Source organism: Phodopus roborovskii, unplaced genomic scaffold (assembly GCF_943737965.1).
Source record: "Phodopus roborovskii unplaced genomic scaffold, PHOROB, whole genome shotgun sequence".
NCBI lineage: Eukaryota > Metazoa > Chordata > Mammalia > Rodentia > Cricetidae > Phodopus > Phodopus roborovskii.
This window is the reverse complement of record NW_026126578.1, coordinates 4,924,693-4,952,524: the sequence shown is the minus strand read 5'-3', so window position 1 is coordinate 4,952,524 and position 27,832 is coordinate 4,924,693. Positions and strand designations below refer to the sequence as shown.

Here is a 27,832-nt window from a genome sequence, read left to right as displayed (position 1 = left end):
GGAAGGCAGTGGCAATTGGAAGGCGGGGCCATGGAGGAAGTGAGTCATTGTGGCTATGTCATTGGAGGGCGCATCATGTTCTGGCGCCTTCCCATATCTGTTCCTTTTCCTAGCTTCTATGGGTATGTTCCTGTTTGAACATGCCCTCTCCTCCATGGTGGATTGTCTCTAAAACAGCAAGCTAAAAATCAACCCTACCTCTCTAGTTAAATATATTTACATAATTAGATATTGCACAGTGGGTGGTCTATGCCTGTTGGAGTTGGCTGGGCTTGGAAAGGGCTGCTCCTTTTTGTCAGCAAAGTCCTGGATACCAGGGCATCAAGGAGACAGAAAACACAAAGGTTCAGTTAATTCACAAACACATTTAGTGACATTGAGAAGACATGGTCCTTCCTTACGGAAATTTCAAGGCTAGAGTTGATAGGGCAGTCTTATGGGAAATAGGCAATAGTAGAGTTGATTACGAAGATTCTTCGCTCATCAATTCCTTTACTAAGCATTTATTTGTTCATTCACTTGCCCATCCATCCATCCATGCATCCATTCATCCATGCATGCATGCATGCATCCATCCATCCATCCCTTCCTCCCTCCCTTCACTTGGCACTTACTTGTTGACAGCCTCCTTTGTGCTAGGCTTTGCTCATCACTAGTGGGGAAAGCATAAAAAGCTTTCCTGTAAGAGTCATGAATTGGCTTGTGGAAGGAACCCACTGGGATTTCCAAGTTCTTGTGTCATGGAACAAGAACTGGACCAGAAAAACATGGTATTAGTAGAACAAGAGGCAGCTCATGAAGTGAGCTAGAGAGCAGGAACAGTTAGAAGCTCAGAGGTCCCCAGCCATAAGAGCCACAGCCCTCTGCGGGTCATTTACATAGCTAGTACTTTCTCCCAAGTTTATTCAGCACTCACTTTTCTTGTCCATGCTCTGTTTCTGACACTCGGACCTTTAGGCTTTTTTTCTTCCATCAATTTTTTCCTTCCAGTGTTAATACAGATGCCACCCTCTCTTTAGATCCTACTTTCATTTCATAATCTGTTCCTTGAAGCTCATGTTCTTGTTGGGGATCCAATAAGAAGATAGGCTGCTGCAGTGATCTGAGTGACAGTGAAGGCAAAGCAGAGAGAAGTTAGTGTAGTGCATGAAGTGGGCCAGGAATGGCTTCCCAGAGTGGGTCATATCCAAGTTGATCCTGGAGACAATGAGGTAAGGACCTGGAAGAGGAGGGACATCTAGATACCAGCTAACAGCTAACCTGTCTTACCAGCCTTTGGAGACTGACTTTTGCAGACCATGGTTTCCAGTTGGCCAGAGGTCACTTTTTTTGCTGATTTCAGTCAGCACTGACACACCACTCACTTAAGACTGGGCATGGCTTGGAGAAAAACTACTTGTCAGCCTACGAAAAGACCATAAGGGACATCAATCTTATTTCATCCCCTTTAGAATCAAGGAAACAAGACAGTTAACTCTGTCTTCCTTTTATGAAGATGTATAGGAAGCAAGACTGACAGATCCTGAAAGAGCTGAGTTGTGTGTTGGTACACAGCTGTGACTACTGTGCATGTTGCCTGTGTCTCCTTTCATACTACAACATCAGAGTTACTGTTTGGGACACAGACCTGTCACCTAAAGTTTAGAATATTTCATTACCTGGATCTCTATAGAAGGGCCTGCTGACCCTGTTCTGGAGAAGTCGGTGAGGCAAGGACTGGCATCCAGGAGTGTTCTGTTGGCCTCAGCTGTTGGCATAAGGCCTTCCTGTGTTTACAAAACTGCCTAGTACCTAAGGCATACAGACCCCATCTGTGGCTTAGCAGATTCAAAAAGGGCTTTGGATTAGAAATGGCAACACCTAGGTTGTATCCTTGGCCCAGTCTTGAGCTTGTTATGTGATGTTGACAAAGTTACTTGGTCTCTCAGGACCTCAATCAATTGCATAAGAACATGCAATCTGTGTTGCACACCATGTTAGATCTGCATTGCCTGCCATATTGTGACTGTGTTGCCATCTACCATGTTGGATCTGTATTGTCTACCATGTTGGATCTTTGCTGCCTACCACGTTGAATCCATAATGCTTACCATGTTGAATTTGTGCCTGTCACTGGCCACATTGGATCTGTGCCTCTCCCTGTGGCAGATTTGTACTACCCACAATGTTGGGTCTGTGCTGTCTGCCGAGTTGGGCCAAAATACCCATTGTGTTGGAACTGTGCTACCTGCCGTATTTGATGTGTACTGGTGAATGGGGAAGGCCAGGTCTATGCCCTTCTTCTGGGGTATACTGCTTTGCTCAGTTTCCTCTGCATTTACAAGGCTTAACATCATGTTTAAGCCAAAGGAGATGTTGAGTAAGTACTTGGCAAGTGAATACAATAAAAGAACTACACAACTAGTGAATGCATTGCCCACTGTTTTGGAGACAAACCATATAATGAGGAGTGAGTATTGCCCACTTAATAGCCATATTAGTCATATGGTAGGTTGGGAGTCTAAGAAGCTGACAGAACATCGCAAAAATTGCAAAAATCACTAAAGCTTTCTTGGAGGAGGTAGTGGCGTCCAGAGCTAAGAAGCAGATGCAATAGCTGGGATGTGTTTCAGGCAGAAGCAAACAGAATGCTCTGTGTTTCCATGCTGAGGCCCAAGATGTTATAGTCACCTCCTTTGAGGACAGGACTGCACAAGAAATACATTGAGCAGACATATATCATCTTCCCCGGCCTAAGGGACATGTTGCTCATCCAGCCTTGGTCCCCAGAGGTCCTCAGGATGCTTGGCCATCTACTCCTTCCCCCTTCCTGTTATCAGCTGAAGATGAACTCCACACAGCTCTCTGTCAGTTACAGCCCAAACCATTCCCTTGTAGGGCAAAGGCTCGCGCTGCTTTGGAGCAATATTTCATAATTTATATATTTGATGAAGATCCAGAGCCTGTGCCAGCAGCCCACACAATCTAACATTCGGGGATCATTAGCTATGCATGTCACTTCTCTATTTTAAAACTTTCTATATTTGAACTTGTGGAAGTCTGTCTTCCCCATCTATTAGAGTTTTCCCACAAAATAGTTTATTAAGTATCCATCATGTTTCATGGCTAAAAATGAAGGGGCAGGGACACTATGAAATCCTTTTAGATATTTACTTTAGGGAATACCATTTTATTTCAGACTTTAAAAAACATTTGTCTTATCTTGCCAGTAATTAAAATATCAAGACAAATGAGATTTTTAGTAGCATTCTAATTACTTCAAGATGAGCACTGGGATGCGGCTTCCAGCCTGGGTGCATGCTGCAGCTTCCCTAGGCCTCTTGTGAGCCCCATTCCTCGATCCTGGGACTCACCCTCTGTCTCTTGGCTTCCTTGAGGTCCTCTCCTCCCAGGGTCATTTGCTCTGACTTCAGTGTGCCTTTTCCCATTGTTTTAGTGATATGGACAGCCTTCTGGTACTTTGGCAACTAGAGTTGGCTCTACTTCACTGGGTAGGTTTTTCTTTCTCATTGTTGCCTCTAGTAGGGCCCCTGTCTTCAAAAGGAGCCCAGTTTCGTGTCACTTGGATGGGAGATCATTTTTTTTTTCTCTTCTCCCTCTTCTCTTCTCACTGGGCCTCTATTCTTGGAGATGTCTTTTCCTCTCTCTACTGAATAATGCTCTCATGAGGCTAGGCTAGACTCGAACTTCTTATGTAGCTGAGGATGACTTCGGAGTCCTTCTGCCTCCACCTTTTCAGTGCTGGGGTTACAGGCATCCCATCAGATTTGTGTGGTATTGAGGACTTTTTCAGAGACCTTTGTGTATGCTAGGCTACCTCTCTACCAACACAGCGTAATCCCCAGCTGCTGTAGCTGTCTTTATCTTTACTAATCTTCCCCTCTCCTTTTCCTACAGAGGTTGGCCTCCAGGTGATGATGAGACACCATTAGTCAGAGTGCCATAGGGCTTGGTATGGCACAGGGATGGGTTGAGGAGATAAACGTATAACCCACAGTAACTGACCAAAGTCATTCCTAGAAAGCCCTAAAGAGTGACATTCCATTTGCGCTGGGCTCAATGGTTTCAAAGAAGACCATGAGTCTATGTGGTGCTCAAAGGCAAGTTTGCTATACTCTGTGTGAGCCTAATGTAAAAGATCAAAGGTGATTTGGAGGTAAACTATGATAAGCAGAAGGGAGTGGAGGAAGAAAAAGTTGTACCTAAGCATTAGACTTGAACTCCTGGATGCAGTTTTTCCTAAAGCCTTCTCTTCAAGTCTGACTAGATTAAACAGATTATAAAATGTGTGTCCTCTATCACCTTCTTTTGACTGGTCTGTTTATTTATACTGACTTGAACTGGGTGTCTTCTCTTTTAACAATAGAGATATAAATAATATTTCTTCTGTCCACAAATCCAAATCCTCTTCATCTATGAAGGACCAACATTACCTTAAACAGAGCTAAGAAATGTAATGCCAGTATCTGCAGTTCCTATTTCAGCAAAGCCAAGAATTTGAGCATAAGATCACTTTCCATCCGGCTAATAGATTGGAACCCATTATATACACTGGCTGAAACAAAACAAAACAAAACAAAACAAAACCAACCAACTAAACCAACCTACCCACAAACCAATCAACCAACCAAACTACCTACCTACTTCCTCTGCTTGTGAGAAGCAGAGGAGGCTGTGACTGGCCATCTCCATGGCACTAGATGACCTCATTATTCTCATAAACTTCTCATTTTGGAAGGCAAGATTTTGGAGCACAAGTGAGATGACCCAGGGAGTCCATCTCTTGATGTCACTATTGCTTGTGTGCCCATTAGGCAGATTTGATGAGAAAGCTGGAGGACACTCAGGACAGTGGATTTTAGATGATCTTCCTGCAAGGAAACAGAAGCACTGACTAACTTTCAGGAGTTACTCTACACTGCATGCATGCATGCATAGTGGTACACTGTACCATGGGAATTCAGGTGACAGGAGGCCACATCTAGGATGCTATTCTCTTCAGATCATCTCACCATTATAATTGTTATTTTAGCCTGTGTGTCTGCCTTATTTACTTGTACAAGGACTTGTTCTGTGGCCCATCTGTCGTTGTACCTCCCTGCCTTCCTTTTTCAAACCTCCAAGTGTTCAGGTGTCAGGCATGTGTTACCATGCCAAGAACCCTCTGCACTTTGCTCTCTTTATGTTTTGAAGGTCTCCTACATATATAGATACATTGTAGTTACATTTACCATTTATTACCTTTTCATATTTCCCTTACTTGCTTGTTCTGTGAAGCATGTTTTTTACCTGGCCCCTCTTTGGCTATTCTATTAGAGAAAAAGACACCTCCTCCTCCAACAATGATTAATAAGATGCTTAGGAAGATCTTAGGCTTCATGGGTACCTCCTCCATTCATGGAAGAAAGTTAGAGGCACAAGCCATAGCTTCTATCAAAGATATGTATATTTGCTGTGTGTTCTTGTCCTCAGGAGTTGAAATATTCACCTTCCCTAGTGACACCTCAGTAGTATAAAGTATCAAGCATTCCTGGTGAGCCTGATGTCAAAATCATATGTAAACTCAATATTTCACACACTGAAAAACTAATTAAGAAATCTCTATTGGGGACTGGAGAGATAATTCAGTAAAGAACATTTGCTGTACCTGTAGGAGACTGGTATTTGTAGCTCAGTATCCACACTGGGCAACTCACAACTGCCTATAACTACAGCTCTAAGAGATCTGAAGCTCTCTTCTGGCCTCCATGGGTACTTTCACCCATGTGCACACACTTGAGTGAATACTATCAAAAATCCAACTCTATTGCATTGTTAGTCATTAAAAAAAAACCCTTCCCTTTATTCAGCACCAAATACTTCATAATGATATTAAATAACTGGTTTGTAAGTTTAGTGCACTGGACTTATGATCATTAGTATGAATTCCTTCTGCTGTAAGAAACCAAATTCATCATGAAGCGGTGGCCACATACACCTGCAGCAGCCTCAACACCTGCTCAGCTGACTCTGGTTTGCAAAAGGAAGCCACATTAAATATGTGAAATGCACCATCTAAGCCTGGTGCATCCGTACTGTAATAATAGTATTGATGCATTTCTGAGAATGTTTCCTGGTAACCAAGTGACTCATGCCTATATTAAAGCCTCATGCTAAACATTTTAAAATCTGTCAGTCAAGCAATTCAAATGAAACAGAAAATTATAATGGCTTCAGAAATGTGTAGTCGGGTAAATAAATTGATGTGTGACTTTTCACTTCTTTTTTTAAGTCATTATAGTGCCCATTGGTGATAGCGGATTAGGTCTGAGGATTCCAAGACAGCAGTTCTTGTGCATTCATTTCCCAATTTTGATGGCTATGCAGTGACTTGTAGATAAGAACATCCTTGTCAGAAGGCATGCGCTAATCATTTCATGGGAGGCTGTGGGTGTGACTCAGTGGTTGGAAGCCCTGGCTCTTCGTCCCTAGCACGGTGAAGAAGGTTTGGGTGTGGTGAGAACTGATGCCTGAAAAGCTCTTCAGCCCTTCTTCCTTTGCTTCTTGGCACTTCCCAAGAAAGTTTGACCTTCTATCAGCAGATAAAGAAAGCAAAAGCAGAATTCCCCAAAGAGGCTCTCTGTTCATTAGGGAAGTTAATAAGCACCTTGGTGGAGATGCCATAGCCAGCCCCAAGTCCCTTCTCTCCCGGGGAACATGGCTGTGAGAGCCCATTTATGTCACAGGAAGTACCCCACAAAGTAGGAAGTGGTATAGTCTGGGAATGGGTACCTACCCAACAGTGTCTGCTTCAGTCTGAAATCTGTATCTGTGATCTTGATCAGCAGGAACACAGTGCCATTAGCAAAGTGAACCACACCAGACACTGAGATATTTGTGCTTTCTGTTCCTTGCCAGGCCTTGTACAGAGGGTGAGGGAAACTGTGATGGTGAGATTATTGAAAGGAGATTCATGGCTCATTCCACATTGCAGACATCTATCAAAATGTCACATTTTGTTCCCCATAATAATGTACAATGACTATTTGTTCATTAAGAATAAAATAAGAAAAAAAGAAGTTTGTAAATGGAGCTTTTCACCAACAAATAATTGCTGTATCATAAGAGTGCTCGAATTAAGCCTGGGGCTTAATGAGTACTCAGACCAAGAAGCCTAGAGAATGTAGTGATGAAGTTGGCAGCCACTTGCTCTGCTGATTCAGGGATGACACCATTCAACAAGTGACATTGGAAACTGAAAGCATGTGTCCTTCTGATGCTGGTACAGTTTCCCTTAGTTCTAGGTCCTGTGGTGATATATTGTTTATGATCTAATAAAGCTTGCCTGGAGATCAGAATGCAAAGCTATTCATAGCCATAGAGGCCAGGCAGAGGTGGCACACACCTTTAGTTCAAGCAGCCACACTAGTTAGCCATAGAGCTGGGTGGTGGTGATGCATGCCTTTAATACCAGCACTAGAGAGGTATATACGACAGGAGCAGGGTCTCAGAGCTGGCATTCAGCCTTGGGCATTTATTCTCCAGCCTTCTTGAGGACAGAATGTCCCTAGTGTTGCTGGAGGTAAAAACTCTCTGGTAGCTTGGCTGCTTTGCTTTTCTGATCTTCATCTTGAATCCCAATATCTGTTTCTGCGTTTTTATTGTTATTAGTGCTACAAGGTCCTCCTGGAAGAGGCACCAATTGAGCATAATTAAGAAACTTGATTGCAAGACAAAACAATGTTAACTTCTGTGTGAGAATCAGGGAGCTGCTTATTGTTCTTGAAAGAGAGAGTGCACAGGTGAAGGGTGTGTGTTATGTGTGCTAGTAGCTTGTCTAGAAGCAGTGTAGAGATACTAAGGTCCTATCTGGGAGAACATTAAAAAGCATTGTCTGACTGCTAGAATGTGTAGCAGGCAGGATATAATAGGAAAGGATGAAGGAATGGCATTGGACTGAGTGGCCCACTGGAGGGAGAGGGGAGTCCCGAAGACAGAACTCAGGCACCCCAAATGCAGGATCAGGGCTATTGATGCACAGGAGGAGCAGGGGCATGCTCCAGGAGGGTATACTTTGTAGCCACCTGGTAGGCAGAGGTAATCCAATCCTGCTGGAGTTTCAACAGGACAGATCGTGTATCTGTCTTTCTATGTTTCATATCCATCCCTGTAACTCAAACACCAAAAAAACTGAGCATTGAATAAATGGACAAAGTTTCTTCCATAGGGCCTTTGTACATGATATTCAATTTGTCAGATCAGAGTTCACTCTTGTCAGGCCAGATATCTGTGTCTCAGGGCCACTTAATAATTTTTTTTTCTGACTAGATCCAGTCTCTTTTTTTGTGTATCTTTTTTTTTTTTTCAGCATCTCCAGTAACTGTAGTTTCACATTGATCTGATGATGTGTTTACCTCAAGCTGGTCTCCACGGTCTGTAAAACTCAGGGAAGAAGTGGTCATTGTTTTGTGGGGATAAGTATCCCCTCACACATCACAAAGACTGAAAACCATAGTATGTACCAAACATTTCTAGGATGGCTAGCTGCCTGGCTGGCTGACTTCTGGCTAGCTGGCTGGCTAGCTGAATAGATGGCTAGCTGGCTGGCTAGCTGAATAGATGGCTAGCTGGCTGGATAGGCAGATGGATGAGTGCATTGGTAGATGGACATGTGACTGTTCTACTGGCACTTTGGGGAAGTGCCCAGGAAATGGATGATGCCCAGGAGCATCTTGTAGAGCACGCAAACTTTCAATAGATAACAGACTTGACCTCCAGGTAACCACGAAGGAGCAGAAGTATGGGGTAATGGGTGGAATTCATATCTATATAAGAGAAAGAGTGTTGAAAAGGAGAAAAAATACTGAGTTCAGAGACAGATGGATAAGGTTTTGGAAGGTTTCAAATGCTAGAGTTGAAGTCTGGTTCTTAACTTGACAGGCACTGGGGAGCTGTGGGAGTTGATTGAGGACTAAAAAGTGCTTAGAACTTGTATTTGAGACAGCCCAATAATAGGCAAACCGAGGCCAGTGGGAGAGATATGCTGGAGGCTGATTCCCACCATTGTAGGAGACACAACAATGGTTTTGTCAGACTTATACAGCGAATAAATGGGGACTGGGCTGGGGCAAGTTCAGGAGAACAGATGGGCAATTTTAAGAAGAGCACTGATGACTGGAACAGTGTCTTTCATCCTTGTATATCTGGTGGAAAAAGAAACAGTTACTTAGAAATTGTGAAAAGGAAGTGAATTTGAGAACTGAAAATACACAGACCATAAAAAGGAGATAAAAATCATGCCCCCCCAACTTTGTATTTTGCTCACAAAATGTTCAGTTGGCAACATGTAAAAATTGAGAGATTTCTCATAAGAATGCCACAATTTAAAAAATTTATGTTTACTGGGCACTGGGCCCGCTCACTGGTTGAGCATAGGTACCCTGGGCAGCTCTCAGCATTGCCAGATCTTGCTCCCAGGCAAGCTCATTTGTGACCTATAGATGCTAAGGACAGCCGAGTTGGGCCTTTGGCTCCAAGAAGATCATCTGCTTCAGTAACTTGCATGCCTGAAAGGAATAAGAATGTTCTACAAGCAATTCTTGTCTCTTTCTTTGTCTATCAGACTATTAAACAAGGCTCCCCAGAGGATTGGAATTTTCTCCCAGGAATCTTCTCAGGGGAGAAGGAAAAGGCTTGATGCCAGCTAGAGAGGGAATCTGTCACCTGGAAAGATTTCACTCAGTGCGTACAAGATGGCTTGACTAATGGCAGAGTCAGTGATGCAACAATGGGTGGGACACTTCTTACATCCTGTTTAAACCCAAGCTTCTTGTAAGTACCCCAAAGATGGATTTTGGTAGGGGATGGGTTGCCAGATCTCTCTGTCCCTTTTCCATCTGTGGTCTAGTTAAACAAATTTCCTTTTTATGTTTTTCACTATTAATTTGGCTCTTGTAATTGGCTTATTGAGGATGGATGGCTGAGACTGGCTTGGTAGGGCTGCCAAGGGCACAGGCTCCAATCCTTAATTCTAGTAACATTTCTACTTTTATGGTACCTTGAAATACAGATATGTGTTTTTTTAATCAGATATTTGAAAGCATGGGGAGAGCAATGGAGGAAAGGCAGTCTATTGAAGTAACTTACTAGCATTTACTCATTTCCTGGCAGTGCCAGCTCAGGGGCTTGGAGATAACCACCTCTTACAGAATCAGCGCCATGGTGTAAATAATTATACAAAGGTGTGAGTGTGAAATTCATAAACCTTTTATTGATATGTTTATCATGCGAGCATATTTATTGAAGATTCAGATTCCACTTGAAAGAGGCAAACAAATGAGAGTTGAGATCCCATCCTGCCCCCTGGAGGGATCCCATGTCCAGGAGGAAAAAAAGCACAGCCTATAGCTACTTGATGGATCCCTCAGAAACACATTCTGGGAAATTTCTCCTAAGGCTCCCATGCTGGATACCAGTGTGTCTTTAGTTGGTTGCAATTGGGAAAACAATAAATTCATTTGAAGACCTTTTAGAATAGCTCTGGTTTAAAAAACTACTGACCCTCAAGGATCTACCACCACTCAACCTAGAATATGCACTTTTTAGTTGGCTGTGGCATCCGCCCCAGAGGATGGCTTCAGTCTCCTGGTGGGATCCAATAGACTTTGGCTGTTGGTGGGCAGCTCTTCAGGAGCGTTTGGACTTGCTACAAGTGGGGCACAGGAGCTGACCCTTAGTGACGATGTATGCTCGGCCACTCAGCAGCTGCTCACAGCCCTCACAAATGAAGTGCTTCCGATGCCAGGCTAGGTCTTCCACGCGCTGGTAGTCCTCTGAGAAGATGATCTTGGAGGAGAGACAGAGGAAGGCATAATTGAGATTCTGCCCATAATTAGAGGCAGTATGTACAGGATGAATTATGGGATGGTAGTTTATCCCATCCCATTAGTGTTGTGACCTTTAAATGCCTCCACGAAGCAATCTGGCATCATCTGAGGGTCATGGTCGGGTCTCAGCTTTTCAGACATGAAAAAGAAAATGCTCTGCTACAGGAAAGTTTTTATTTCTCTGTGAAGCTTTTGGGCAAGTCCAGAGGCCAGTTATTTTTGAGTTGGGATTATATAACTTGAGTGACCCTGGAAGACAATTAAGTAGAGGGACACACAGTGGCCATTTTCTAAGAACAAGAAACCAAGGGGAGGTCTATTGGACCCAGAAAAAAGTGACACCCTAGCATCATTCCAGGAGCTGAGGAAAGACAGAATGGAAAACTGGTCTAATGGACCTTCTGATTTTGGAGCACAGCAGAATGCGAGCATGAGTTGTCACTTAGACATTTGCTGGCCTTGTGACTTGGTGAATTATATCACCTCTCTGTCCCTCCATTTACACATAACCTGGCTTAAAAAAAATGCTGTCATCTAAGGCTTCAAACTTTATACTTGCAGGGCAAACATTTTACTAGCTGAGCTATCAGGGTGGTTCTCCGACATTCAACTTCCAAAGTTCTGGGATTGTAAGCATGTGTCACCATTGTTAGCTCAGTCCATTTTGTAGATGAGAAAATAGAGGCTGGGAGTACCCAGTGAAGCCTAGTTCAATTTTCTTAGATGAAGAACACATCAGCAAAGCCACACCAATTGGCCTTGGGATTGCACTATCTAGCATGACCACACTCAATTGCTCCTATCTTCCTACTGACTCTCACCTCATCACAGCCTGAGCATCGGGGTCTCAAGCTCTCACAGTAGTGGCGGCCACACCAGGGTGCACCATCCTTCCAGAAGTAGATGAGGTCCACCAGTGGCTCTGAGCACTTGACACACACAAAGCATGTGGGGTGCCACTGCTTGCTGTAGCCAGCCCTATCAGCATAGACCACAGGGCTGTCAGTAGGGGCTGCTCCCTTGCAGAGCTCACAGACCTGGAAAGGATATGAGAAAGAGGGGCATGTGATGTAGGTTTGAATCCCGGTTCCACCCTCTCTACTTCCTGTGTGGCTTTGGACAAGTTAAAAGACTTCTCTGCTTTTTGGTTTTGCCATTTGCAAAGTGGGATAAATGTATGGTCTATCTTTTGAGGACTAAATAATGTGACTTATTGATTCCTGTGAGTCTCAGGTTGATTAGCCTCAACACCCTTTGTGTCTTCGTAGCTACTGAGATTTCCACAAAGTTTTTGATATGTGAAACAGTGATTGATAGTCACCTTAAGAGAAAGTAAAACTTAGAACATTTAAATACTCCCTCACAATGACAGGAATATGCTTATATGGTATGTTAGCATATGTGTTTTCTGCTCGAAACAACTGTATTTTCTAAAACAAACAAAAGAAAATAGTGACAGAAACAATTGAATACATCCTATTTCAAACTATACAGTTTGGAAATCTTTTCAAATAACTCACTTAAGATGGCTGGATTCTCTTAACTGCTCATATGTCTGTCTGCATTTTGGTTGAAATATGTAGAGGAACTCTGGCCTCACTCTGATAAGTTGGACTAGGAAGGGAGGAGTATTTTAATAGCCGTCCAAGAAAACAGGATATGCGTCTTTGACTCTACATCAAAATACAACAAATGGCTGTTTCTCAGAAGTTAGTCATGAACCTGAGGTGGCTCAGCGGGTAAGGGTGCTTGCTGCCAAGCCTGATGACCTGAGTTTGACCCCTGTGACCCACACCGTGAAGGAAAGAACTGACTCTAGCAAATTGTCCTCTGACTTCCACATGTGTGCTGTGCCATGTGTGTCCCCTCAAAAAATATATCAACAGAAAATGTCACCATATATAGTATGAGGTTATAGGAACCCAATTTTGCTCAAGTTTAAATAGATTTCTTGCCCTGCATTGTCTTCTTTCTATCCTTGAATACTTTGAGATTTACAGGAAAAAAAAAAAAAAAAAAAAAGCAGTGAATCTCCACACACTGTATTCTGTTTTCTCTGTTCTTAATTGGCTTGTATTAACCAGGTACCTTTGCCAGCGAGCTAGTAATAATAGGTTATTGAGGAACTTCATTCAGGTATGCTCAGATACCATTTAGCCTCTTTCCTCTATTTTGGTACACACCTAGTACTCCACACTTAGTCTTCTGCTTTTGCAGGCTCCTCTTTTGCAAGAAGAAGTCACAGTGTCTTAACCTGTCTCTGTTTGTGGGACCTTGATAATCTGGGGGAAGTCATGGTCAGATTTGGTAAAATATATGCCAGTTGGAATCTGCCTGATGTCACTATCATGGGGTAACACTGAGATGAGGACCCCAGAGGCCAACCCTGCTCTTATCACCATATGTTGTCAATGTGCCTCCTAAGGAGGTGTGTTGACCTTGGTTGGACAAAGATGTTGATCTTAACCTCCTGGCTGAGATGTGGTTGTCAGATTTCTCCATAGGGAAAATTGCTTTCTCTTCACACTGTCCTGTTTGCAAGAAACTGACTCCATGTTCCTCATGTACAGAGCCCTCCACTTTCTCAGGGTTCAAGTAACTACATATATTATGTTGAATCATACAAAACATTGACCTCACAGGTTCCCCTAAAGGTACTTTAAGAACCATCTATCCACCAACATATCCATCCAGCTATCCACCTGTCCATCTACCCATGCATCTATTTACCCACCCACCCGTCAAACAAACCATCCATCCATCTGTCCATCTGTCTGTCAGTCCATCCATCCATCCACCTACCTATCTATCCATCTATAAATCCACCCACTTATCTAGCCATCCATCCATTCATCCTTCCATACCTCCCTCTCTTCCTCCCATATTTATAAACTTGACTTTTTCATCCTCTCAAGAATGGGAATTTGATAGCCTTATAACACTGAGCCATTTTAACTCCTCTTCTGCTCCTCAAAGGCCCAGGGTGATGATGTCTCTCACATCCTTAGGGCATGTCTGTACTCTACAGTGTGCTTGGGATATTGTACCCATTATGAGTAACCTCTCAAAAGCCTGGCAGTTGTTTCTGTGTTAGGAAAACAGTTGTTTTCCCTTCTAGAGACAACCACGCCTCTGAGAGATTCAGTGGCATGATCAGTGATACACAATTTCCAGAACTCAAAGCTGGAATGAGAACCTAGCCCAAGTTCCTCCATAGCCAGGTCTCTGGACTATGTGCTATGACTTTTACAGTTGGGGTTAGCAAACAACTGCCCAAGGCTGCTCCAATTTAGCAAATATGTTATCCTCAAAAAGAACTCTATTTTCCTTATTATCAGACCTAGGTTTTCCAAAAGAACCATGTTTAAAGATTACATTTTGAACTGCATGAATAAAAACGTCATGGGAATTTGTTTTCTCTCTTGTTATGTGAAATGCTCACAGGCTGCTATCTATTTTGGCTGTTGGTTCAGGTTACCAGAAATGTTTACCATCTGACCCTCTAATGTTCACCGTCTTTGGTCTTTTGATGCCAATTTTAGCTTAGTAAGTCCTGGCAGCCCCACTCCAAAATATTTACATTTTGCCATGTTGGGCAGGGAGGTATATGTTAAAAGTCTACTATAACAACTGGAGTAAGAATGCTTGCTGCTGGTGCATGTCTTTTATCCTAGCACTCGGGAGGCTGAGGCAGGTGGATCTCTATGAGTTGGAGACCAGCCTGGTCTGGTCTACAAAAGCTAGTTCCAATACAGCCTCCAAAGCCACAGAGAAACCCTGTCTCAAAAAAAAAAAAATGCTTGCTGTCCTTTTAGAGGACCCAAGCATGTCTCCCAGTATCCATATCAGTTGGCTCACAACTGCCAGTAACTCCAGCTCCAGGAGACTTGATGCCCTCTTCTGATCTCTGCAGACATATGCACACACACACACACACACACACACACACACACACACACACACATATATATATATATATATATATATATATATATATATATTTTAATTAAAAGTCTACTATAATTTGATCTTAGAATATTCCAGACAGGCCCTGTGTTGATGGCTTGATTCCAGCCAGCAGACATTATTGATAAGAAGTGGGACCTGGTAAGAGGTCATAGTGATATGGCTTTCAAGGGGATGGTAGGATCTCTTAATCTCTTTGTTCTCTGGTCACCATGTCATGAGTAGTTTTGTTCCACTACACATGCAACATGATTTCATCACCTTAGTACACACCCAAGGTGACGAGGGCAACTCACCATAAGGAAAAACCAAGGAAACTATGATCTTAATGAAACCCTTTTCCTTATTAAGTTGATTCTCCCAAATATTTGCTATAGCAACAGAAAGCTGAATAGCGTGAACACTATTCCTAACATCTCTTTTAGTGATCTACTTAATATACTCTTGCACACTGAAGAGAAAATAAAAAGTAACATGGTCACAATTAGTATAAAGAAGCCAAGTGAGAGGCTTCATGTACCATAGCTTCCTGGAGCACAGTAGATACTGAGTTAATAGATGGGCATGGAAGGCATTTGGTTATCTGGATGAATCTGAACTGGATCCTCATTGCCTGGACATTCTATTTTTCCAGATTCACTTTGCCCCCTTGAATTAAAAGGGAGAACCCCACAGTTAACTGAAAACTCTGTACCTCTTTACATGACTGAATACCACCAATCCAGGACTCATCAGAGGACCAAAGCATAGGTGACAGTCATCTGTATTTCTGCACACTGCCTGCTTTCCCACTTGGGCAATGTAAACTACAAGGACAGGGCTGCTGGAACACATGGTACATCTTATGTCTGGCTTCTAAGTTTTGTAGAATGAAATTTCCAGTCCTTTCCTCCCACACAGAAGGCACTAAAGGGACTTACTGTTGGCCAACCACACCCCAGATTCCCAGATGTTGCTTAACATGAAAGGAGAGGACGGGGTAAAGAAATGGCCTGGGGATGCTGGCAAGCACCTCGGTGACACATGGAAGGGCACAGAGGAATATGAGCATTTAAGAAAGGCAGTCTGAATGGGTGCATGAAGTCACATGATGGACAGAGACTATTCCAGAGGCAATAGGGAACCATTGTGGGTTCTACAGGCCAGGAGTGTGGGGGTGTGATTTGAGCTGTAGGATAATAACCAGGGCAGGGAGGAGGAAAGAAAAGTGTACTTTCACAGAACTTGGTGTCAGCCTGCCCATCTGTCTTTTTTTTCAGGTCCCTGCCTTAGGAACATGCTTTCCCCCATGGTTCTTTGGGGGGACAGTTACTACCCTTCACCAGCTCTTTTTTTCAGCAAACAATGTTATTGTCAGTTTGTAACTGACAATAGTGAAATGAGCCCCTTCAACATGGCTCAGTACCGTTTGCTCTTTCTGCCTCTGCGTGCCTCCTTCTCCTCCTGATTCTCCTGTCTTTTTGGTCATCCCAAAGGCTGAGGACTCTGGGGTTGTCCTGGGTCTGTCAGCCTCATGGGCTCCCAGATACCAGGAACAAGTTGGCAATGAATGATCAGACCTGAATCCCACTTGGGTGTTGTGATCCTGGCCTCTTTTCTCCTAACACCATCTTTGATGAAATACTCAGCTTCTCGGTTGTGCAGGGGGACAGGGGCTCAAGCCCTGGAGTCAGACTGCTCCCATGATTGCTGTGTGACCTTAGCCAAGCTAACCTCTTTATGTTTAGATTTTGTCACCTGTCAAACAGGGGTACTTTCAGAAGTAGCAGCATTTTGGGGTCATTGTGTGAGTTCAGTGGATTTACTGGGGCGTTTGAAGGACTCACTTGTTATCCAGACCTCTTCCCTCATAAGATGGAAAGCTGAGGCTCAGAGGGGTTAAATGACCCTTCTAAGTTGACCATGCTATGCTGAGGTCAGGATGGGAGCTGGCTCTCCATTCCCATGATGCCATACCATGTGGACTCACATTGGGTGTTCCTCCCATGCTTTGCATTTCCTGTGCCCCTTCTCTCTAGCTGAGCAAGGACAGGGCATCAGATGACTTCCTCCAGTCTGATCATTTTATGTCATAGCTCATGCCCAGTGACTCTCAGCCCTGGGCTTGTGGCCACTGCTCTTTTTCTTTAACCCTGCCTGCTTGGAGACCATGGTTCTCAGACTTATCCTGCTTCAGGTCCCCTGGAGAGTTTGTGGCACGGTCCTCTTTCATTCCCTTTCCATAGAGCATTTGATCCAGCAGGCAAGGAATTTGCAAGGTCTAAGGAGATATGAGTACTGGTAGAAGCTGCACTTTGACAAATTGTCATGGAATGCAAAAAGTTGAGTGAGCTTTGTGTGAAGTCCTCCCCTGTGGCTTGGGGACTACAAGCTGGTTTGAATTCCTAGACAGTTTATGTTTTAACACTTTCCAAGGAAGCCCATGTGGCCACTCTTGGATTTTTTTGGTAAAGGAGGTCGTGCAGCAGGAAGAATTTCCTTAGGACCTGGGTGAAAGGCATTTAGGAAATCATTTGTTTTGAGCATGTCAGCTGTATTTTGCTCCTGTTCCCAAGTGCCCAAACTCAGCTTGCTCATGAGAGTCTTCCCAGTAGCTGCCACAGAACCTTGTCTGCACAGCACTTTCCCCTGGGACAGGGATGAGGAACAGAACCTTCTAGAGGTAGAATGAGTAGGGGGCTTTTCTCCATGCCCACGACTTTCTACAACCCACTCACATAGTGAAAGATGCTTAATTAAATAGTCAAAAGCAAGGGTTCATGTTTACAATCCAGAACCCAGGAGATGGAGGCAGGAGGAGCTCCACAATAAGCTGGAGACAAGGTAATAAATAGAAAAAAAAAACCCAAACAGTCAAAATGAGCAATTTTGAATATTTTGTGCTTGGGCCTAGGCAGTGTTTAAACATCTTACTTGAGAAAGACAAGGATGATCAAACCTTGGTAGCCGAGCCTCTGTGTGGCCATGGTCTCCCTGCTTTAGGGTATGTTCAAATCCAACTGGCATAGTCTTAGATGATTCTTCCAATCATTGTGACATCCCTTTCCTTGAGGAATCATATCCCAGTTTAGTGGAACAGAATGTGCAGAGTGTTACCGTATGACACAAGGTAGGAGGATGGCCCTCGGCTTATGACAGGGTTAGGTCATCAGAAGAGGAAAACATATGTTGCCACACACCCAGCACTGCCAATTGTCAGCCTCCTCACTTAGCAGCATTGTTCAGTAGAGTCTTAATGGTCACTCTTACAATGGAGTGGCTGACCAGCAGCTGTGTCTACTGCACTGCCCAGTGCCATGAAAGAACAGTACCCATGGCTCACCCAGGAAAATATCAAACTTCAAGATTCAGTGTCTTCCAAATCCCTACCCCCTTTTTATTTTTATGACTATAAATTTGAATAGTCTTAAGCAGAGCTGTCATAAGTTAGGGATCATGTATGTAGCTTTTCCTGGACTCTGTTTCTAAAGACACACCCTTGGGGACTCCTGAGGAGTAAGAAGTTACAGCATTTGGAAACTTCTATACCAAGGTGATTATCACATGGAGAAAGTAAAGGAGGAGTACAAAGGAGACCCTGCCCAACCAACCCAGCTATGTGTTTTCCCCAGTTCAGTCCAAACATAAGCATAGACCCTGGCCCAAGCAAAGCTGAGTGAATAGAGCCAAAATGTTCCTGTGGAGCTCTGATCAAATGGCTGAGCTAACAACAAAAGGGACCTCATTGACATAAGCCACTTGGCTAGGATGGCTTGCCCACAGCCTAATGAAAGAACTACACTGAATAGGGACACATAGGGTCATGTGGTTGCAGCATAACACAAAGTATTTCATGCCATAGCAGGTTCAGGACAGTGGCTAGGCCAATGGCCATGCGGCTATAGAACTATATCTAAGGACCAAGGTTCAGAGGGATCCAAGGGCACAGAAAGAGCTCTGTAGCTACAATAATCTCTGCCTTAGGCTTGCCAGAAGCACATCCCAATCACGTTGTTTTTCTCCTGGAAGGCTCTTATCCGAAGGCCTACCCAGTCTAAATCCAGAGTGTCTCGTGAAAATCTCACCATTGCACTCCAGTAAATATTAACACAAGGACTTGAATTCAGGCACTGGCTTTGCTCCCATGCAAACACTCAACAACTTATTTATAAACAGCATACTCCTATGTCCTCTTATGGTGCTTAGGCCTCAGCCTTGCCTCTGTATCCCACAGAAGGTCCTCCCCAACCCCCATTTTCTGGCCTGGAATCATTTCTTCAGGCTTAGCTGTCTTGAGTTCTGTTTTCTTATACTCTAGTTGTCCTGAGGCCCAAGAAGGTATAGATGGAGTACAGTGGGTCCACAGTCATTAGGGTTCCAGGCCTGAAATGTGGCCAGTCCAATGGCTTCATCTCTAGGGGAACACGGGAAACTGGAGCTTGTTCAAGCCTCAGAAATGGTGATCTCTGGCTTATAGGAACCTTGTTACCCAAGCTGGCCACTCCTGCTAACAGCCTTTTTACCAAGTGTGTTTTCTTGGAGCAGGTTGCAACTAGGAGGCTTTTGCCCAGGGAAACTAAGTATAGGTGCTTTTAACTGGATTCCCCCTTGCTTGTTCAGTACTGAGATGGGCATGAAGCACATAAACTACTCTCATGAGAGAAAACAGTAGCCTGCATTTTTTTTTTCACTATGAGGTCAAGGACCAGCTTGGTACAGAAAGAAAACTAGGGTAAAGTGTTCAGTGTGTTCTGTCTCAGGTGCCATGCACAATGTCTAGACCCAGGGACAGGGGATACCTGCAATATCATATGCTGCTATGAAGCCTGTGTGGATGCAGAGAAAGAAAGGCTGGAGAGGTGGATCAGCAGCTAAGCACTGGCTGCTTTTGTAGAGGAGTTCAGTTCCCAGCACCCACATGGTAGCTCACAACCATATGTAACTCTAGTTACAAGGGATTTGATGTCTTCTTCTGGCATTGACAGGCACTAGACACACATGGTACACATATACATATATACATACATACATATGATGGGAGATGTCATTCTGTATATGTTTCTCATACTGGTTAATGAATAAAGCACTGTTGGCCAATAGGAAAGGAAGATAGGAGGGACTAGGAGACAAGGAGGAAATAGGAAGTAGGAAGGAGGAGTCAAGATGGAGAATCTGGAGAGAATAGAACTGCTAGCCACCTCTCGCTGGTAAGACCATGTGGAAATACATAGAAATGGGTTAATACTTAAGACAGAGCTAGCCGATAAGAAACAAGTAACAGGCCAACAGAATTATATCAAATACAGAGTCTCAGTGTGTTAATTGGGGCTGGCGTGGCGGCGGGACCAGACCAGCGGTGGGAGGAAAAACCATATGCTTTACATACATATGTGTGTGTAGGTGTTTATATACATAAAAGCTGAAAAATGTAATGTTTTAAAATTGGAAATATATTCATATATGTACATATATACACAATATGACATATAAGGTAATTTTTAGGATTAGATAAAATGACATGGAACTTTCTTGGCATGGTATCTGACATACCTTAGATAAAGAATGGCAGCTCACAACATTGTCACCTGTTAATCATCATCACCATTACCATCATGATCATTAGGACCATCACTGACACTCGGATCAGTATCACTATCACTAGGACCATCACAACCATCCCCATCATCACCACTGGCACCATTATCATCATTACTATGACCATCATTATCATCTACACCATCATCATCATCACCATTACTACGACCATCTCCACCATCTTCACCAACATCATCATTAACACCACCATTACAATCAACATCATTGATTAACCTATGAAAGCAAAAAGCAAAAGAAAAAAAGAGAGAAAACCCAAGGAATTAGGAAAAGGCTGAAGATGGATTTGCTTGCTCAAGGGTCAGCAAACCATGCCTCTCCATGGATTAACTCCAGACCACCACCTGTTTTTGTAAGCAAAGTTTTATTGGCTCATAGCCACTCACTTATTTAGATAGTGCTTATAGCAGTATGCGACAGGCGCTGAGCTGAGGTGACAGGGACTATAGGGCCTGCCAACTTTTATATATTTACCCTCTGTCCTTTATTGAAAATAGCTTTCCAGTGGCTGTTTTAGTCAACGGAATATTATGCAGCCCACTCAAAAGAAGGAAGAAAAATGACTGCAAAAGTCACATGGCCACATGGGAAAGTATTTATAGTATAAAAAGGGGAATAAAGGGAATTTTTCTTTGGAAAATGATTTTTTTTTTTAATGTGATTGAAATATCCCCACTGAGAAGGAAGAAGGCAGAGGCTGAGGAGTGGTTACCATGGTGATTTTGAAGGCTGCTTTCAAATTCCTACCCATGGGTACCTGGGTCAGGGAAGCTGAAGGAACCAGGGTTGTCTGTGGCTTTGTGGTCTCTCATTGGTCTCCACACCTTTATTCCAGCTCAGAAAGAAGTGGCCCACAGAGGGGTTAGGGTAGCTTCAAGTCCCCAAGTAGGGCTGGCAAGAAAGACAGCCAACTTGCATAGCCCACAAGCCAAACATCTGTTCTGACAAAAACTTGGAAGTCCCTTGCCCACAAATATGTCCCTTCTGGGAGGGGCCTCAGCCTGAGCCGCCAGCTGCTGTAAGTTTCCATCTGAGAGGCTGTCCTATGGAGGAGGGTGGGGTCCGGGAGACCATCTGCACCTCCCTTTGCATTTTTGTGGGGAGGTAGGGGAAAAAGAGTTGGCTTGCTTCTGGCATCTCACTGGGTATCTTGGGATTTTAGGAATAGATTCTCAGGACTGTGGGGAGCCCCCATTCTTCTTTATTGACTCTATTGCTTACTGTTTGGGGATGATCACCTGGCCTGAGGAAGGGGCAAGGTGATGGTGGGTGAGATGGGAGCATGTGGTAAAAAGGATCAGCACCAGAGCGGAGAGTACATTTTATGCTCTGTTCTGGCATTCTGTTCCCTTTATTGGGTTTCAAGTGTGGAGTGGTGGAAAGGCGGAAATGCCTGGGCACAGTGACCATGCCTGGGAACTCGGTATATTCAATTTCTGAGGGAACATCCACTGAGCTCTCCAAAGGCAGTGAAAACGCCTGCGGGGCTGTCAGCAGTTAGAGCATGCATGCTGTTTATCACACAGCACAGGCACCCATAAAGTCTATCCAGGAGGGAAGAAATGGGGGTTGGAGGTTTAGAGAGTGCTTGAGGGGCTTTGAGCATACTGCTGAGGTCCAGCAGGTTGCCGGTGTTCACATCTCCCTGGCTAGAACCCTGGGATACTCTTGTGACCCATGAAGAGAGACTTGGGCTGTGGTAGTATGTCCTTCTGGTCTTCCCAACACAGAGAAAAGAATATTATTCTCCAGCAGGCTGGCCTTTGAGGGATATCAGGTGCTGAGGCTCACTCCAACCTTAGCACTCAAACATATACTCCTTCTAAGGGTTCCTCTCAGGACTACTCACATCTCACTGCTAGTGATGACAAGACCTGGGTTCAAATCAGCCTGCCACTCCTTAGAAAAAAACTACCATGGCTTTGTCCAAGATTTCTCATCTGGGAAATTTGTCTTATAAACTCCAGCTGTCTCATAGTCATCACAAGAATTGAAAGACAGTTTATTTAGATTTGGAAAGCCAGTCTTTTTTTTTTTCTTTTAGGAGTGGAGTGAAAGCAGATGGATGGGCATCTGACTGGGGGTATATCTACCTTGGGATTTTCTTGTGCAGAGCCCTACTGAAGTCTCTGTGGCTGAAGGTGATTCCACCATGCTTTTGTCTCTACTGTTAATGTGATGTACTCTTAGTTCATTGCCTAAGGAGACAGACATGGTTTTTCTGATTTAGGTTAACATGTCCTGTTGGGGGTCTGCTTGACATACTGGGCTTTGAAAACTAGGCCTGGGGTCTGAATCTGTGAACTGAACTCATTCTCATTAGAGGACTGCTGTAGCCATTGGATAGGAGAGATTCAGGCAGAGCTGTGTCTTCCATCTGGCTGGTATCCAGTATTGGGATTTCCATGAATCACAACCTCTTGGTGAGAGTTCCTCAGAGGCAGTTTAGAAAGGGTTCTGGCATGACACTACTCAGTGAGAGTGGCAGGATGCAGGTGGCGAGTACTAAACAGCCTAATGACCATTGATGCTTCAATGAGATTTTAGAGGAAGGACATGGCCTAGCTTAAGAAGACTTTGGGGCAATGAAGGGTGTGTAGCAGCATGCAACACTGCATGATGGGAGATATTGGGTGGCAGAGAACCATGATTCAGTGTCAAGGGCAGGAATGGGTGGTAGAAGGATACAAAACAATGTTAAATTGTATGCTTGTGTTTCTAGAACATAATACAATAACCCCAAGAATACTGGGTAGTAATGTTTTTTTTTTTTAAAAAATCAGGGCTCCTTTAAGGTCATCTACCCATTTCATCCATCCATCCATCCATCCATCCATCCATCCATCCATCCATCCATCCATCAGCTTCAGAGAGTAATTCAGGCCTTCACTTGGCAGTGAGGTTGCTGGGGACACAGCTTTATGGCCTGCTTTGCTCCCGAATTGCCTTCACTGGTACTCTTTCTCCTGCTTTGAGGAGGTAGAGAACCTAGCTGTTTTATTCTGGAACAATAGCAAGCAGGATGTTTTAACTCAGCATCCTCTGCATACTATTATGGAAATGGAGTCTTGGACAATCGATCTATTGTTTGTGCAGCTGGGAGTCTACACCTCACCTGATTCTCATGAAATCACTCTATCAGGCAACTGTGAGAATTTAAAGAGACCCTGGAAGTCTGAGTGAAGCCTTGTGCTTAAGCAACATGAAAAGGGAATGCCACTATCTTAGGCAAAATGCTGTCCAAATTGTTCCCACCTTCTCGAGCCCACTGTAGTTTGAACATTGATTTTCTTGTGGATTATGTTTGTTGAGTACCAACTCTCTACATCAAAGATAATCACTGTAAATGCAGAGATGAACAAGCTCTCAGAATCTACAGATGATATCAGATGTGACCCCACTAATGATACAGTGAGTTAAAACTGTGGTTGGGACAGGATAGTTAACTGCATCTTTTGTAGGTTTCAGACAAATTCATCCTAATAATTTCCTCCTTATTCCTTGCTTATTTCTGACTATGACATATACCATTTAATGGTCCCTGTTGTTACTTAAATGCTTCCAAAATATCACAAATATTCCCCAGAGTTAAGTACAGGCAAGGTCCCAGAATCTCAATGCATCTTTGTTCTGGTTCCTTGTTGAACAAATATGTGGGGTTTAGTCAAGGACAAGATATGCTCTCAGACGGCATCTCTCCCTTGGGAATGGCAATTCAGAGAAGTCACAATGACATCAAGAGTTTCTCTTCCAAGTTGGAATTCTTTAAAACTTACTCTTTAAATACAAACAACTATTCAAGGGTGGATAGTGGGCAGAATTGGAGTGGTGTGGGGGGGAGAACAGTTAGTTTATAAAAACCAGAAATTTCTATGGTAACTAGATTTAGTTTTTTAAAAACATCTTTCACACATATATCCCTCCCAACAAATAAGTCTTTTAAGTATTACTGACAAGACTTGGAGAGATGGCTCAGTGCCCAAGTTTGGTTCCCAGCACCCATATCTGTCAGCTCACAACCGTCTGTAATTCTAGCTCCAGGGAATCCAACCTTCTCTTCTGGACTCTATAGGCACCTGCATTCACACATGTACATGCACACAGAGAGACATAAACAAGTAACTGAAAAACAAATCTCACTGTTAAATAATAAAGAAAAAACCCCAAATCTGGGAATTCTCAGCTAAAAACTTATGAGGCCAAGGTTGGGTTTGAATTGGGAGGTACATAAGGAACTCAGAGCCAGGAGCAACAGGGTAACCAGGTTCTTGGGCCATCTTTCTGTGGGCTGCCTGGCTTACTAGAGACTGCCAGCCTCTTCCCTGCCTGACATTTTTCAGGGCCATGATGTCTAATCTTGGGTGTCCATTTGGCTGGATTGAGAACCATCCAGGGGATTAATAAAGTGGTCCTCTGGAGGTGTTTGCAAGGGCATTTCTAAAAACCATCAGATCAGGAAGACCTTGAGCTAATAAATGTGATGACATTGTCGGGAGGTGACAAACGGCCTAGTTAGATCTGGGAAATACATCACTGAGGACCTGTCCCAAGAGGCAATATCTTGCCTTGGACTCTTTATTTCCTCTCTGCACTTTCTGTCTACTGGGTACTTCCCATGCATCTACGTGATCCCTCTTCTGTGATGTTTTGCTCAATTATATATTGTGATAAGAGACCACTGACTAAATCCTAAGCAACCACAATGCAAAATAGAACCTTTCTCTCTTCACTTGCTTATGTCAGATAATCTGGCCACAGTGATGATGACCTAGCAAAGGTTCCTGGAACTTTTATAGTTAAATGTTAAGTAGGGTCAAAAAAAAAAAAAAAAAAAAAAAAAAAAAAAAAGAAAAGAAAAGAAAAGAAAAGGCCACCTGACTGAAGGGGAGAGATAAGGCTCTCAGGGTATGAACATAGAGGCCATCAGCCCCACGATTCTACTGTTGGCCTGTGGAACAGCTTAAGGCAAGTCCATACACAGGAATTTCAGCTCGGAAACCCTGGCTTCTCTTTTATGTTTTCTCAACATGCCCTACCTATCCCATCCCAGGTATGTGCATCTTCCATACTGTTACTAGGGAAAATTGGCAATCATATAGCTGGAACCATGTCCTGCATCTGACCCACAGCTTGCTCCCTTAGATCAAGTCCCCAGCCAGAGTTCCCACCAATGTGGGAGCAGTGACCTTTCCTTGATTGACTTCCTGGGACCCAACAGATGATGCCATAATGAATGCATAAAGAGTGTGAAACTCACCCTTCCTGGCTTCCCCAGCTTGTTGAGCCATCATGCACATGGAACTTCTATTAGCATGTCTACTGTACCTTGTTTTCTTGAACACACCATGTGTTTTTGTAAATGCTCACTCCTTCAGAGGGTACAAGGCTCCTGCTCACAGTCTATGTTTTGGATGTTCCTGAGTCATTTCAAAACCTGTCCCTACCCCAAGGGAGGCTAGATTCCTTTTCCTTAAGCTGGGACCATTTGTTCATTGGTGGCATTATCCTAAAGCAGTGGCTCTCACCCTTCCTAATGATACAACCCTTTAATATAGTTCCTCATGTTGAGGCAACCCCCAACTATAAAAATTATTTCACTTGTTACTTCATAACTATAATTTACTGCTGTTATGAATCATAATGTAAATAGTTTTGGAGCTAGAGATGTGCTAAGGGGATTGTGACCCACAGGTGGTGAACCACTGTCCTACACAATTATCCTTTCCATGGAAGTAACCTGGTGATATTTCCCATGAGTGATGTCTCCTGCCTCCTTCACTGAAGGTATATAAACACATGAATGAAAGGAGAGTATGGTAAAATGGGACCCTGACAGTATAGCCCTGGCCTAGGTAGCTTCAGCCAGACCAGAGACAAGGGACACTTACATATTCCACTTCCTTGGACGGGTCACCTAGGCTGCCATTGGTGGTTGGGGCAGTGGTCTCTGTGCCCTCTGGCTTTTCCTGTGTCTTGCCTTCCTCCTTGGACAAGCCTCCCTGGCCTGGGAGGGCCACTTCACCCACCCCAAGGGCCTCGCTCTTGTACTGCTTGACAAATTCTTCCATTGCTTTCAGCTCACTTTCCACAAGTCCACGGCAGCGAGAGGGGTCCTGGTCATAGATAGGAAGCTGATGCATGAGCTGGCGTCGGCGGTAGAGGGCTCCCTCTGTACCTGTCACAGGCTGCTTCTCCTTGGGGATGAGCTCCATGTACTGCAGGCCCTAGGGGAATGGAGTGGGAAAGACAATGCCATATGGCTGCAGTTCACGGTCATAGAAGCTAAGGCACAATCTACTTAAAACAAAAATGCTGATCTTCTACTGTTAGCAGTGATAGAAATATAAGTCGCTGTCCCTGTCTCCCTCCCTTCCTTCTTGTGTGTGTTGTGTGTATGAGTTCACATGTGTGTATATGCATGCAGAGGCTAGAGGCCAACATTGGCTGCTACTGTTCTTCAAGGGCCACTGTCCTCGTTGGCATTAACCGTCAACTTGACACACCTGAAAAACAGTCAGTTGAATTAAGTGTATTTATCAGATGGTTTGTGGGCATTGAGGGATTGTCTGACTGTTAACTGATGTAGGAGGTCCCAGCCCAGTGAAGTACTATTCCTAGGGCACTCAGGTGGTGCCTGAGCAAGCTAGCAAGCAATGTTCCTCCTCAGGTTCTGCTATGAAATCCTACTTAAGTTCCTGCCTTAACTTCCCTTAATTATGAACTATGACCTGGAAGTGTAAGCGAAATAAACACTTTCCTCTCCTGAGTTGCTCTTGGTTAATGTTTTATAACAGCAACGGAAAGTAAAGAAGGAGCCCATCCACCTTTTGTTTGAGGCAATGTCTCTCATTGGCCTTGGACTTGTTTCTGCCTTTCCGGAACTTGGGTTCCATGTGCCAGAATGCCTGCTTTTTTAAAAAAAATGGGTTCTAGAGGATTAAACACAGGGCCTATGCTTGCAAGGCTTGCACTTTAGTAACAGAACTGTCATCTCGGCCTCATTGTGTTTATTTTTTACTTTAGTTTTCCTTCTACAACTCACAAAGCAATACCTGTATCATATCTCAAGGTGAGTGTGTGTGTGAGAGAGAGAATGCAAAGGGGAAATGCATGCTCTGCAGCTTGTATGTACTGAGCTGCTTCTGTATTTTTCCTTGGTGCTAGAAGCAAGGATATGAACCTGTGTCTGAATTCATCAAGCTGGAGCCCCAGGGGATCCATGCTCTATATGATGCCATCCTCTGACCAACAAAGCATTTAAGAACTCTCCCTGGAGGTTTACCCAAGCCAGCACACATGCTAGGCAGGGGCTCTGCCACTGACTTACACTTGTCAGCTGCCTTTCCCTTTGCTCACTGACTGGGCATGGCAACGCTAGCTGATGGCTGCACTTGTTTGATGTTCATTCC

General features: G+C 43.8%; 1 protein-coding gene across 1 annotated transcript in view; it reads right to left on the bottom strand.

Annotated features, from left to right (window-relative positions):
• Positions 1 to 10,223: 10,223 nt before the first annotated feature.
• Lmcd1 (LIM and cysteine rich domains 1) overlaps positions 10,224 to 27,832 on the bottom strand; it is a 63,189-nt gene continuing 45,580 nt past the window's right edge. Inside the window, exons 4-6 of the mRNA XM_051203587.1 lie at positions 26,312 to 26,647; positions 11,687 to 11,902; positions 10,224 to 10,824 (exon numbers count right to left, since the gene is read on the bottom strand). Of these exons, the coding sequence (XP_051059544.1) occupies positions 10,666 to 10,824; positions 11,687 to 11,902; positions 26,312 to 26,647 (711 nt within the window). The 3' untranslated portion in view covers positions 10,224 to 10,665. The remainder of the gene's footprint in view (positions 10,825 to 11,686; positions 11,903 to 26,311; positions 26,648 to 27,832) is intronic.